At 54.7% G+C, this 13,691-nt stretch overlaps 7 protein-coding genes across 7 annotated transcripts; 4 read left to right on the top strand and 3 right to left on the bottom strand.

Annotated features, from left to right (window-relative positions):
* Positions 1-6: 6 nt before the first annotated feature.
* Positions 7-1,315, top strand: L969DRAFT_49632 (uncharacterized protein; the record flags this gene model as incomplete). Its single annotated transcript, XM_014712727.1, has 3 exons — positions 7-145; positions 194-577; positions 627-1,315. The coding sequence occupies 3 exons, from the start codon at positions 7-9 to the stop codon at positions 1,313-1,315; spliced, it is 1,212 nt and encodes a 403-aa protein (XP_014568213.1).
* A 174-nt stretch (positions 1,316-1,489) lies between these two features.
* On the top strand, positions 1,490-3,038 carry L969DRAFT_49256 (uncharacterized protein; the record flags this gene model as incomplete). The annotated part of the gene is made up of 4 exons (XM_014712728.1): positions 1,490-1,838; positions 1,888-1,971; positions 2,024-2,280; positions 2,334-3,038. 4 exons carry the CDS (start codon positions 1,490-1,492, stop codon positions 3,036-3,038), a joined length of 1,395 nt encoding a protein of 464 aa, XP_014568214.1.
* Positions 3,039-3,124: 86 nt separating this feature from the next.
* L969DRAFT_94699 (uncharacterized protein) lies at positions 3,125-3,683 on the bottom strand (the record flags this gene model as incomplete). Its single annotated transcript, XM_014712729.1, has 3 exons — positions 3,125-3,154; positions 3,208-3,438; positions 3,498-3,683. The coding sequence occupies 3 exons, from the start codon at positions 3,681-3,683 to the stop codon at positions 3,125-3,127; spliced, it is 447 nt and encodes a 148-aa protein (XP_014568215.1).
* A 131-nt stretch (positions 3,684-3,814) lies between these two features.
* L969DRAFT_17569 (uncharacterized protein) lies at positions 3,815-6,279 on the top strand (the record flags this gene model as incomplete). Its single annotated transcript, XM_014712283.1, has 4 exons — positions 3,815-4,207; positions 4,265-5,545; positions 5,593-5,892; positions 5,947-6,279. The coding sequence occupies 4 exons, from the start codon at positions 3,815-3,817 to the stop codon at positions 6,277-6,279; spliced, it is 2,307 nt and encodes a 768-aa protein (XP_014567769.1).
* Positions 6,280-6,313: 34 nt separating this feature from the next.
* L969DRAFT_94701 (glycosyltransferase family 90 protein) lies at positions 6,314-8,706 on the bottom strand (the record flags this gene model as incomplete). Its single annotated transcript, XM_014712730.1, has 4 exons — positions 6,314-6,588; positions 6,636-6,752; positions 6,803-7,186; positions 7,242-8,706. The coding sequence occupies 4 exons, from the start codon at positions 8,704-8,706 to the stop codon at positions 6,314-6,316; spliced, it is 2,241 nt and encodes a 746-aa protein (XP_014568216.1).
* A 172-nt stretch (positions 8,707-8,878) lies between these two features.
* L969DRAFT_74994 (uncharacterized protein) lies at positions 8,879-10,657 on the top strand. Its single transcript, XM_014712731.1, has 2 exons — positions 8,879-9,583; positions 9,633-10,657. Exons 1-2 carry the CDS (start codon positions 9,305-9,307, stop codon positions 10,599-10,601), a joined length of 1,248 nt encoding a protein of 415 aa, XP_014568217.1. The 5' UTR covers positions 8,879-9,304; the 3' UTR covers positions 10,602-10,657.
* Positions 10,658-10,715: 58 nt separating this feature from the next.
* L969DRAFT_17572 (uncharacterized protein) lies at positions 10,716-13,459 on the bottom strand (the record flags this gene model as incomplete). The annotated part of the gene is made up of 4 exons (XM_014712284.1): positions 10,716-10,780; positions 10,836-10,948; positions 10,999-12,718; positions 12,769-13,459. 4 exons carry the CDS (start codon positions 13,457-13,459, stop codon positions 10,716-10,718), a joined length of 2,589 nt encoding a protein of 862 aa, XP_014567770.1.
* Positions 13,460-13,691: the final 232 nt, after the last annotated feature.

The following is a 13,691-nucleotide window of genomic DNA, read 5'->3' on the forward strand; positions in this document are numbered from 1 at the left end:
ACGCGAATGTCAAAGCCAAAGCTGCTCAGGCTGCGGCTGGCTCGGCCACCGCCGAGGACGATAGCCTACGATGTTCCCTTCAAGATCAGTCTGACTCTCACAAATGATCTGGGCGATCTCAAGCCAGTCCCCCATGACCAGAAAGGTGCTCATCCTGGCTCTTGAAGTCTTGCATGCTCAGCCTCTTGCTCAGTTGTCTTGACGCTTCTGGACGCTCAAAGTTCCCATAGTGCTTCGTATGCCACCTTGGCATCACCGGCTGGCCTTGCATCAGACTCCAAAGGACTGGTAGTGACGCTCAGGGCGAATGCTGGCTCTTTCCACTCTTTCGACTTGTTCATCACTCGCATAGGCCGAAACATCCCTTCCAATGGTCTGGTCAGACTGGATGTACGAGCTCTAGTAGAGGAGGCCCCGAAGAGAGTATGTAGCGAGGAGACAGAAAGGTTGCTCGCTTTCACTGGACATTCTGCGGGCGATCTCCTGGCTCAGGATGAAGGAGAGGCAGTCTGGCTGGGCGACACTACCGGCTCAGTAAGTCTGAGCAAATCTGCAAAGTCCCACTCGCCAGAGAAAGGTCAGCATCAGCTGTATCGACAAGTGTTTCGCTCATTCGGCAACGGCAGTCCAAGAGTGTTTCAAAGACTTTTATCCGGCTCAGCTGACGCAGCTACGGTCCCAGAAGATTGCACAAGAGCCGCTGAGAATTATCGAATTGCCTGCTCAGACGCTCGGCGCGCACGTATGGAATGCTTCCATCATTCTATCAGCATATCTTCTCACTTCGACATCTTGGCATCCCTCTGGCTCGGGCTGCATCGTCGAGCTGGGCGCGGGATGCGGGCTTGTTGGCTTATGTGCACATCGAGCACTGACGCCCAAACCAAGCAGAGTCCATCTGACCGATTTGCCTGCTGTTCTGTCTGACGCTACTGCGCCCAATGTCGACCTTTACCTTTCAAAGGATAAAAAGGCGTCCATCGAGGCGTCCGAGCTACAGTGGGGCATAGAGACCACGCGAGCATGGACACAGAGGAACCTGGTTCATGGGTCAAATGTGTCTCTGCTAGCTGCCGATGTGCTCTACAACACCAGTTCTTACGAAGCTTTTATCGACACGATCTCGGTCTTCTTCGGTACTTGCAAGTCTTGTAGCCTCATTCTCGCATTTCGAGAAAGAGCGAGTACCGACAAAAGTTTCTTTGATCTCTGCGCTGCGCAAGCCATCGAGAGTCAACAATTGCACGGACCTATGACCAGCTGGGGCCCCATACAACTCTACAAGCTTTCGCCGCAAAACCGCAATAAGCCATGATGAACGCCACGAGTGACGCGCACAGACTCTTTCTCCCGTCGACCTGCCCTCAGAACTATCTTCGACAAGAGGCAGTAGCGTGTGCCATGCTGCTCTCATTCCCACCCACTGTCGCAGGCCGGTCTGCTTGGATATCAGATCCGGAAGGTGAACGGCTCTTGGTAAGCAAAAGTGATGAATCGACAGACGCCTCTACGCAAGGTCTCCATCTTCATCTCGCTCCTGGCGAGCGTTTTGTTTGGCCTCACTCTCCTCCGGCCGTCGGTATCCGATCATGGCACATTTATCAAAGCGAGATCGATCCTCACCGTGGAGGACATGCAGCCGATCATGAACAGAATGAACGATGGATCGCATCTGAAGAAGCGAGCGTTCGATCTGACCGGGTTTGCAGCCTCGGCTGCTCCCGTTGCTTGTCGATTGGTCACGGGCGGTGCTGGTCAACTGCTCAGTCCTCAGACTCTCAAGGCTGCCATGATGGGTCGTGCCATCAAAGACCCTGCTCAATCTCGTGCCATCTCTAGTGTGTCCTTCCCTTGTATGCGCCAGATTTGGGGTACTAACCCATCAAGAGCGTTCAGGTATGGAATCTGGTATGGCAGATCTTTTCAGCGATCATGCTGCTCAAGTAGGCAAAGATGATGCTCTAGCCGGTGGTCAGTGCCCAAACTGCATGATCCCTGTTTCCAGAGCTTATGCGCAGGGCAGGCTTGTTCCTGGCTATGTCCCGCGTCATGCGTGGAGCTGATGCTCCAGCTGCAACCGGTGCGCCCGCTACAGCCGATGCGCCTGCTGGCAAACCTGCTACGACACCCAATGCTACTAAGCCTGCAGCAGCGGAAGCGCCGAAGAAAGGGTTCTTCGGATTCGGCAAGCCTAAGCTCAGAAAGCGTCAGCAGCCTGCAGCGGGCACAAGCGTCTCTATCAAGCTCAATATGGATATGGCCATAGCAGCCGGGATGGCCGTACGTCGCCCCATCATCGTAAGTGTAGAATGCTCAACTGGATAGCATGACAGGGTGCACAAGCGGGATGTGCAGTGGAAGGACTGGGCGTGGACAGCTCGATGGCGAAACAGAACGAGTATGCTGGCAATTTCTTGAGAACGGCTATCAATTTTGCTGGCTTGCCGACGCTTGCCAATCCTCGACCTGTCAAACGAAGCCAGATTCCCCTCGAGCGTCGCAATGACTCGACGCCGCTCTATTCCGTCAGATGGGGTCTGGCAGGCGCTTGCGTTCATGCTGCCGATCAGAACCCGTTCTGCTCTACAAAGGACAACGAGGCCAAAGTATTTGATCTTGAGCAACTCCCTCGTCCGGCAGCTCTACATGGCTTCGTCATCCTCGCCCTGCTTGCCAATGTCGTCATCCTACTCCAAGCACCTCAATGTCATCGAGCTCAGACATTCGCAAGTGCAATGCCGTTCATCACAATGGCACTTGCAATCATAGCTTTCGTTGTCGATCTCTCGCTCTTTGTAGGATCGGATGCACTAGCAGCAGCTTCGAGTCTACGCTACGAACTCCAGTTCTCCTCTGCCTTTTGGCTCACTGCTCTTGCTACTCTGTCGCTCGTCGTCGAGAGGCTCGCCTTCACGCTGGTAGCCCATCAGGCGATCGCTCTGGAGGACGACAACCCGGTTTACGCTGTCGTCGTGCAAGAGGACAGCGAAAAGAGGCCTTGCGCGCGAAGGAACGGTGCAGATCTGTCGCGTGTCTGACCTTTCTGCTTGCGATTGATGTTGTGTAGTTGCAGAGACTCGTATCCACGAGCGTTTGCCTCTTCAAGCTTGCTCGCAATGCGATCTCATTTGCGCAACTCGTGCTCAGCCAGCAGCTGTTCTTCCAGCTCAGCCAAGCACCAGGTGTGCTCAAGTAAGGCAGGCTGACCATGTTGGGTATACCCGACTTGATAGGAAAGACGCGGTGACAAGAGGGACACGTCATCTCGCCATCGATCACGTGTAGCTCCAGCAGAACGTGGTGGAGCTTCTTGAGCACTTCTTCCTCATCTTCGCTCGATGTGGCCTTCTCCGTCTGCATGGCATCTTCCGTTGAGGCTGTAGTGTGCGATAAGGTGAAGCTCGCGGGTGGCTGTTCCGGCAGGCTCGCGTCTCCCAACTGCAACGAGAAGCAAGCAGGTAAGAACGTCGAGCTCTGTCCAAGAGTGCCCTACTTGCCTGGCGAGATGCTCGGAGGAGTGCAGGCCACTCTAGCTTGGGCAGAAAGCCACGCAGGAAGTCGGGATTGAAGTCGACTGGGCGGTCCTCAACTGTCGTGCAGTTCTGCAGATCGAGGGGAAAGTTCGTCGGAGCTGAGCATAGCTTTGCATGGCATGAAAGCAAGTTGTGCGTTATGAGCCTCATCCTGTTTGAGCGATGTCTCCCGCTAACTTCGTCACCGTCGTCGTCGTCGTCGTCTGACTTGAACTTTTTCGCGACGAGAACAATTTGAAGAGCGACGAACGAACGACCTCCATCGATCCTCTGCGAGACGAATGGCGACTTCATCCGCCTACTTCCTGGCCGGCTACAATGTCGCAGCTCAGCCTGTGTCAGCCAAGTCAAAAGGAAAGCAAAAGGCGAGTCAGCCCGTGCCTTTATCGTTTTGCAAAGTGCAAGGCAGAAAACGTCAACTGGCCTGCGCCGTAGCGTCTAGCGGTGTCCACATCACAGATCTTGAGGATCAGACATCGCTCAGTTCGACGACGAGTACTGCCGGGAGCGTGTATACTTCGAATATTCAGGCTCTGTCGCTCGAGGGCGAACAGCGACGACGGAGGATCTTTGTAGGATGTAGATCAGCAGTAGGGCCGAGCTTGGCTTGCTATGAAGAGCAAGAGAGCACGGATGGATCTACTGTCGATCAGACCACCGCTCACCATCTCGGGGTGAGCACGTCTTGCACAGCTAAAGGCGCAGTGCTGAGGTACATCCTGTGGTTGCAGGTCTCGAGCGAGATACAGAGCCTCTGCTGGTACAGCCTACCCGAGCAGCAAGACCCACTGTTGATAGTCACGACTGCCGATGATCTCATCATGCTGCTCTCGCCTGCTGCAGATCTCAAGGAGCAGACTGTCGAAGAACTCGCGCTAGCATCCATCAGCGCTACGGACAGCCCAGTCAAAGCAGAGTCAAGCAGGCTGTTTGTGTATGACGCCATCATTCATCAGATTGCTCTGTATCGATCAGAGAGAGACTTACACGCTCGTATGCGCTCCTTCGATGTCACTACCAGTGCAGAGACCTACCACATGCAGCTAAGCAAAACGATCAATATCACCGACCAGGCGCTCATAGATGTCATCGTCACTCCTGATCGCACGATCGTCGCTCTCTGCTCTAACGGGTCACTACAGCTGTACTCTCTCGCGAATGACGGCTCACCAAGTCGCACTGTGCGACTCGCAGAGTCTCTCAGCTTTGCCTCTGCAGCACCCACCTCGCTACAGGTCTACGGACCTTCTTCGATACTCGTAGCAGCTCAAACGTCTGTGAGCGACTCAGACAGAGCGCAAGCTGTTTTCCTGGTACTCGATCTGCGCCATGATGCAGTATTAGAAGCGTACACCCATCCGCTGCCTTCCTCGTCTCACTCAGACGATCAAAGCACACCAGAAGCAGTAACAGTACATACTGCTCTTCTATCGGATGCGACGCTCGTCTTTGCTTTCACCAAGCAAAGCAGTGTAGCTCAGAGAGTAGCAATCCTGGCTCAGCCCTTCCATATGGCCAGAACTCCTCTGCTTGCCGATCTCGTGGGCAAACAGACGTTATCGAGACAATGGCTACACCAATCTCACACGAGATCAAAGGACGTTCAGCCTCTGCTGCATCCCAACACGAGCGAACACAAACGCGCTTACTTGCAAGCGTGCTACGACAGCCGACAAGCTTTCGTCGCGTCAGTCGACGAGCTCTTCGTTCAATCGCCTTCACAAGTCTATTCAGACTTTCTCGAGCTATTTGAGGCTTGGGTCAGAGGAGAACAAGAGCGCATCGAGCAGTACAGGCGGGAGCACCCTGCAAGTAAGAAGGCTGCAAAGATGGCAGTAGCTATTCCTCTGGCTTTCGTTCGGCGTATCACAAGCCAGCTCTTTGCCAGTCTCGCCAACAACATACCTGCGCCCGTTGAGACCTTTTGCACCTTTCTGCTCAAGCACAAAGCGCTCACAAATGATACGGCGCCCGAAGGCTTGCTACAGCTTTTCGTCTCTTGTCGCGCATGGGTAAGCTCCTCGCAGTTCTACAGTATCACAGCTGACACGATGCGCAGTCTCTTGCTCAATTCGCCTTGAAGCAGTTGCCCGATCTCTCAGAGAGCGGAGTCATTGCCTGTCTCGCGCAAGTCGCTGCCGCTTCGAGCTCGGCAGCTGTACAGGAAGACAAGCCGGCGCTAGCAGCTTTTCTGCGCACGACGATCTCGCTCAAGCTCACTTCGGGCTTGCTCCGTCCGGCCATCAAAGCGGCCTTCACATCAGACACCATCTTGCCTGTGCTGGCTTGCTTGCAACAATGGCTAGTTGCTCCCGAGCCCTTCTTCACGGACAAGAAGCGTGACACGCGACTGCAGAACGTGAGTCTTTACCCGACCTTGCTGCGTGATAACGGACTGATTGCTGGTGTGTAGACAATTGCGTTCACGCAGGATGTGCTTGATGCGCTCTTTGTGCCTATGCTACAGAACCAGCAAGCTCATGTGGCGCTCCGAGCTCTGTCGGACTGTATAGAGGATCAGCTCGTGCTTTCCTCCGAACTCAAGATACTCCGAGCGCCCCTCGAAGTCTTCATCCGAACAGAAGCTCTGAACAAGCGCGAGGCCGAGCTAGCACGAAATGCAAAGAAGTCGCCTTCAGATCAAGTGGCGCTGCGATCGCGCAACCAGCTCGAGCAGCTCGAACGGGCGCGTCACCAGCACGAGCTACAGACGAAGCAGTACACTCTCGAGGAATTCGAAATGTGATTACATGCAAATGTCACAACAAACAACGTTTTCCTTACATGTCTATATGAGGTTCGATACTGAGATCGACGTCAGTCATGCTCGGTCGGTCGTCTGACCAGAGCCGAGCATATTCGAGCGCCAATCTGAACTGATAACTTTCTGCATCTTGCCAGCGGAGGTGTCGTCTTTCCCACTTTTGGCCGGCAAGAGCGATCTGCCTGGCGAGCTCGTCGTGTGATCCCCGTCCTTCTGGCGTGCCACGAAAGAAGGCGAGGATGTCCCACAGATCCGTGTAATCGATCTGGGCTGGTATGTAATGGAGCCAAGCTGTGTCTCATGTCAGCAAGGTTGGGCAGTGTGGTGAGAGTACTTACGAATGCAAGAGACTGAGAAGAATTCGGGATAGATGGTCGCTTTGATGACTGCAGCTGGCGAGCGCATAAGCTTGCCGAACCTTCCACTCCACGTATTGCCATCGACATCAATCACATCTGCATTACGTGTCAGCTTGTGACGAATTTTGATTGAAGGAGAAGCGCACATTTGTAGTTCTCAGCGTCCTTGTCTGTCATGCGCGATTTGTAGCCACCGTAGACTTTGTCCATCTCTGCGCGAGTAACATCGTCTTTGACTTGCACAGGCGGTCCGATCATGCCAACATCGAAGAAAGCGGGATTGATTGCCTTGTTGGCCAGCGTGACGTTGGCGAGCAAGTCGTCTTCGTCCGCTATCATGAGCGTACGATTGCCTTCTAGGTTATTCGCCTGTATATGCAGACGCGAGCGTTGTGTGTTGATCCAAGGCACATCTTGATCCCATGTTGTCCCGCTCGTCTGACCTCTGAACAGAAGCCGCTCGTCTGTCCTGTTCTCCCAGGCCAATTCGGGCTCATCTTTGAGTTTTGCAAGGAAAACGGCGTGAATGTCTGCGACAGTCGGCCAGTCAGCTACGCCTTGGAAACCCATGATGTATAGACTGACCCCCAAAATGGCTGTTGACTCCGCCAGTAAGTAAAGGCACGATCTGGTTTGGAATGGCGGGGTAAACCCAAGCCGTACCACCGTGGTAGTGACGCGCGTCGGGGTTGTTGCAGGTGTCCATGGTGCGATGCCAAGAATCGATGAGCGTGCCAGATGCGCCGTCTGGCATAGGCAGGTGCTCCAGTCCGGTGTTGTTGCGTGAACCGCGACCCCACTGAAAGCCAGGGCGAGCGGCAGTCGTATTGGGCGGACATGTCTGAGCAAACCCGTACTGCGGATGTCTCATCTTGGGCGCAATAGCGGCCAGGCCCTCGCCGGCATCATCGTCGTACAGTCCTGCAGTGATGTGTTTTTCGAGTCGCGCTCGTTCTTCCCATGGGATGTTGATTAGCGGGTGATCGTCCCAGTTGTACCAAAGCGTCATATCCGGCAGATAGCGAGCGAATCTCGACATCATCAAGACGACATTGTCCGCTCGCTCTTTATGCGCATACGAAGGCGCACTGACTTCTCCGTTTCTGACCTCAACTGGCCAGGCCGCCCGATGGAGACTCGGCACAGCTGCCGCGCGCCGGCGAAACGATTCTGGACTAAAAGCGCGAAAGATCTTCAGATCCTCATCGATCATGTCGTACTCGTCGATGAGAGCGACGTTGTTCTCCCTGGCAAACGCATACCAGAGATCGAATCCCCGGGGAGGCTCAATCTGGTATCGCCTTTTATATTCCGCCACAGCGTGTGCAAAGGTAGTACTTTGGCGAGCAATCAGATGGTCGTATCGCCTCTGTGCACGTCGCATGAGAGCCGGTATCGGATGAGGCTCCCCTGGAACGAGTAAGATCCGACCATCTTTGCGTGGGCTGTAGGCAGCCGCGCCAGTCTCATCGCTGTCGTACAGCTCGAATGTTGGCTCGATGGGCTCGTCTGTCAGCTTTGACCACTGTTCATCAATCCACTGCATTTGTGCAGTCGGCCGCATCACGACCAGCACAGTGCCGCAGCAGCATAGCGTGACGACGGCGAACAGCCCCGCGAGGCGCTTGCTTGACTTTGCGCGCTTCTTGCGAGAGGTTCGCGAATTGTTACGGACGATGAGATGGTCGTCCGAGATGGTCGACTTGCCCAGAAGCATCTCAGAGCTTGCGAGATTCACGTCAGAGGAGAAGCCGCGACGGTGCTGAACGGGTGAGTTGAGCGTGAGCTCCCGACTGGCGCTTGACTTGTGCATCTTCCGCTCTGGCTCTGACCGCTCTTGGGTGGAGCTGATCAATCGCGCAAGTTGTCGTGGCAGCAGCAAAGGCTGACGAGCAAAGTGACCGACGATCTGTAAGGCCGAAGGCGGCTGCGTGGCAGGTGCAGCAAAGGCTCTGAATTCAGAGACGCTCTTGAGTGGTGACGACGAGTGAGGCTGATGCTTGCCGAAGCTAGCATAGGTTCTCAGTACCGGGCTCTGACTCGTCGTCATGATCTCGAGTGCGTAGACTGAGGCACATCCGCTCCTGCCTGACAGGCCTCTCTCGGCTTAGCGAGGCTCTTCATTAGCGAGGCTGTAGAAAATGGCTGAAGCGCGAAATCAATTGACGCACTCGACTCCATCGCGCCATCGCGATAGATCGCCCAAAGCGAGCGCCGGTTTTGGCTACGCGGACCAACAGCTCGGTGAAAAGATGGCCAGTGCTCGGTCACGGAAAGCTGAAGAACGGGCCAGACCTCTGACTACTGAACAAGGTTCCAAAGACGGTTGTTCGTCATTTCGTGGACCAGCGGAATCGCGGAGCGAGATGAAAGAACGATCATTGGAATAAGCAAGCAGGCCGGCAGCAGCGGTGCACAGGCAGAGGCTGATTAGAACAGGCACGGTCTCGACTGTTTTAATTACCAAGTCGGCAATGATCTTGAGAATCGAAGATCTTGTTGCGCTGGTCGAGATTCAGCTGAGCAGCGCCTTATGACGACTTCAGCAGTTGCATAGTCGATCTGCTCATTCCGGGCGTTTTGAGGTGCGAAAAATCAGCAGCTACAAAGAGACCGAGCGTCTCCTTGGTCTCACGTTGAGTATATTCATGCCTGTCGAAGCGGTCACCCCAGGCAGTCTACGGTCAGCGGAGTCAGTGGCATCGACCAGCCTACCGCCATCGTCTACCTGTCCGGTCTCGCGGACACTGTCGAGTCTGAAGAAGCCATCATCACCACGGGCGATGGTCAGCTCTCCGCTGGCCATGTCGACAGATGATATCTCGTCCTTGCCTGCGCGTAGACCTTGCAGCAACAGGCGGGCTAGTTTTGCATCTACGCTCTCGTCTGGCGCGCGTACTCCATCCGGCTCTGCCTCGCCCAAAAAAGTATGGTCGCTCTCATCCTCAAGCTGGCCAGACTGACATGAATGAGCAGGCTGTACACTTCCCGAAGCTATTCTCTTTGAGAGGCACGCAGATACAGTACTACTTTATCAATTCACCACCAGCGCCATCCTCGCCCTCAGCGAGCAATGCCACACAATCTCGACTTGCTCAGAGGCGATCATCCGTACCCGTCGTATCAAGTAGTCGGCCAACACGATCAGTACTCAAGAAGCCGTCGTGGGAGCCAATGCCAGAGGAATCTGTTTCGGCCGATGTCACGCGACAACATCTTCAGGCCGAAGGTCACATGGCGCCCAGGCCACAATGGCTTGCCTATCAGATCGCGCAAGAATTACACACATCCCTCATCGATCGAGAGCGATCCAAGCAAACCAGACCAAACTCGATAGATTCTTATTTTGCCATTGGAGGCTCGGGCGCGCGACCGCCCATGTCACCCGCCGGCCCACCCGTATCTTCTCCAGGCGGAACGATGCTCCAAGCTGCCCTAGTCAGATCTGTCGGTCCTCGCGAGGAAGACGAGGAAGAAGAGGAAGGGCAAGATTCGAACTTGCAGAAGCCAGTGCCCAAGCTCGCGCTCAAATTAAATTCGTCCAGCTTGGCGTCTCGCCGAGCTGCGAGAGGGCCGGACGAGCTGCGGACTCTCGTCTCGGGGCTCGCGGCCTTCAGCTGGACAGAGCCGCAAGGCGACGCGGTCAAGTCAGACGACATGGATTCGCCAACCGTGGGCGCATCCCCTCCGCCAAAGGCGACACCGCCCTTCTCCGACGGATCGACATCTTCCGAAGAGGACAACTCTGACTATGCCGAATCCCTCACAGATATCGACGAGGATCCATTTGGCAAATACCTCATGAACGCGAGCGATGACGAAGTGACCATAAGTACAAATTCTCGCTTATCTCTTCCGACCACAAAACCTGTAGACGGCAAGGACAGCGTGGACTGGGCACGCTGGAGCCTGGCACAGCCAGATGTCATGATCATTGATAGTTGAGGTTGGGTTGTATCATCCGTCTTTGCAGAAATGGGACATGTTCGAATACAAGCGAGCAACAACATGTTTGAGCAAAGCAATAGCATCAAGAGCACAGAATGTCCATGCGTTTGTTCAATAGGCGTCTCCGTTTTGAGAACTCATCTCCTGCGCACAAGTAGCTCCAGCTTCACTTTTGTCTGACTCGCAAACAGATCAGCTTGAGTTGCGCGAGCAAGTGGAGAGAGCACGAACGATGGCGTTGCAAGGCGTCTTGACGTTTGAATTTGCGACCGCATACGCAGGGATACTTTTCGATAGGAGCGTGCAATCCAGCGTGCCGTTTGAGATCGTGTGCGCGCGCAAAGCTGCTCATCCATTAGCTCGTTCTTGCATCGTCGAAAAGAGCTTAGCCTACCTCTTGCCACACTCTGGATAGTCACACTCAAAAGGTCGAGCACCGAGGTGAGAGTTGAGATGTCCCGCAAGATTATAACGACGTGTAAAGGTCTGACCACAGAACTCGCACTCGAATTTGGCCTGAGTACCTGGCTTCCTTCTTGCTTCTGCAGCTGCACGAGTGGCTTCCGTCGTTTGCGATTCCCAATGGAGCGGTTGAGCGCCCGCTGCGCTAGACTGATTCGATCCCGTCCTTCTATGCACTTGACGTGAGGGTCCCGATTCGTAATACGATCCATCGTCGTGGCTGCTGATAGCAGAAGACGAGCTTGACAGGACGCTATTAGATCTCGAGATTGATCCAGGAAAGGGCGATAGAGCGGGTACGTTGATCGTGTTGGGCGGTACAAGAAGCCCATATCGAGCCATGAGCTCGCTCGAGTCTGCAACTTGATATTGCGGGTGAGCCATCGGGCCTGGCCAGGCTGAGCCAGGTTGCGGTATCCCGGCAGTATATGGCATCTGAGGCTGGACATGGCTTGGCCAATACATGCCAGTGGTGTCGCTCAGACTAGCGCGATGTCGGTTGAGCGCATTACTGCTATGAGCTCTCCTGAGCGAATAATCAGCAGCTAAGTTGTCCGCTGTCAGATGATAGGGCGATGGTGAGGGTAGAGAAGGAATGGCAGGCGTAGTCGGAAAAGGCGAAGCACGTTCTCTCACATGGCTTCCTCTTCGTCTCGTTTTGTGAGGTCCAGCAGCGCTAGAGCGTGTTCTCATATCTTCATCGCCAGAAACGTCGCCTTGAGAGTAGGCGCTGAAGGCGTCATCGCTTTCGGACATAATCTCATCGTCTATTGCTTGCTCTTGCCACGGCGCAGGTTGCAGTCGATCTAATTGGCGAGGGTCGATAGCGTTCGACCTTGGGAAAACGGCATCCATCGGATGAAACGTAGCAGTGGGCGATATTGGGCCAACATCAGACTTTGAGCGCTGTCTTATCGGGTTACGACCCGACAAAAACGACTGTTGCGCAGCTGGAGCATGGGATTGAGGTTGAGCTTGAAGGAGATTTTGCAACTGCTGCCTTTCTTGATCTTGCTGCTGTTGAACAAGCGACCAGAAGAGTGATTCCTTCTCGCTCGTCGACCTCTGTTGGCCAGATTTGGCAGGCATGTAGTGTCTCGGTAGAGCTGTGGGCGGCACGGCGGTGTTGGGAGTCGCACCATGGAAGGAGATATTAGGCACTTCGGCCGGCGCATGTGCAGCAATAGAATCCGCCGCTCCTCCTGTGAAGTCAGGAATCGACAGCTTGGCAAGAGGTGGCGAGATGATACGTCCGTTGGGACTATAGCTATTCGCGTTCGTCCTCGAAACGGCGGCGGCCGAAGGATTATCCCTTGCTTGGGAGTCGTCTACTGCCAGTGAAGGCGGCGAAGACGTGAGTCTTTGATGCGAATCACTGCTGCTTCTCGATGCCAGCGAGTCTAGCCAAGCACGGTCGTCAGGCGATAGATTTCGCGGGGGCTCTTTGGCAGAAGGCGAGAAAGTAAAGTCTTCTATCGGCTTCAGGGTATCGCCTCTACCGGGTTGATAGAGCGGAAAACGATAGTCCTTGTTGTCCTGCTTTGAGGCAGCTCCTTGATGTAGCGTAGAGGACGGTAGAGCGCTGGGCGACTCTGTCCTGACGCTATCGATGAATTGACCTGCAGAATGACTGGGCGACTTTGCTTTTGCTTCTGCTCATGTTTCATGAGCAAGATCTTACTTGGACAACCAGATGTTATACCTAAGCTAAGGTTTTTGAGCTGCATTTGAGAGAGAAAGACGTCGCCTTGCGCATGGCCTTGCTGCTGGTGCTGAGTGAATGCGTCATGCGAGGGCACATGCGAGCTCGCGTCGTTGTATTCAGCGTGTGTAAAGTTGGCAGAAGGCTCAAAGTCTTCGTACTCGGAGGGAGGGCCACCCTCGCTTGAAGCGTAATCCCAAGTATTATGTTCTTCAGGCACGAGCAGATCGTGTCGGTACTCCTGCTGAGCCGACTGAGAGTGGCCCAACTCGGGCAGCGGCATCGGGGTAGGCAACATGGCACTGTTGAGCATACTGACCGGAGAATCGTAGTAACCCTCTTTGGCGGGTGTCGTATCGAGAGTGAGGGCCGTGTTGAGCTGATGGTGCCCACCATTGAGCATCTGTCCGTCGAGACTCATTGCAGATGATCCCGATCCCGCTCGAGAAGCGCCTTGACCGAACGCGAAGCCGTCTTCCGATTTTAGTCTCATCGGCATCGAGCGCAGGCCCGAGTGTTCGTGATAGCCTGCGCCTGTCGAGGGAGGCGTACCGTGAGAAAGTGAAGACGCGCTTCGTTGTGGGCCGAGCATGGCTTGCATGTACGCTTCCAGTGCTTCTCTAGGCACGGCAGGCGAAGGCTCAGGATCTCTGCCTGGCGCCCGATTTGCTTCTCGTCCTGCAGTTTCCATTTGGGGCACCAAGAATAGCTCAAGCTGTGGCTCGGCAGCAGTGTCTGTCGGCAAGCCTGATGCGTTTCGAAGTCAGAGGAAGGCTGAGATGAGTCGAAAGGCCAGCTCAAGTCAGCTGGCTCGAAGATGAGGGCATCGAGTAGCTGGTCTCGTCCAATTGACTTGATCGCGCGCTCTCCCCGCAGCCTCGTGGTCGCCTGTGCAAGCTTTGCTCCTCTGACGTCCTGTGAGA

This window comes from Mixia osmundae, assembly GCF_000708205.1.
Source record: "Mixia osmundae IAM 14324 unplaced genomic scaffold scaffold_5, whole genome shotgun sequence".
NCBI lineage: Eukaryota > Fungi > Basidiomycota > Mixiomycetes > Mixiales > Mixiaceae > Mixia > Mixia osmundae.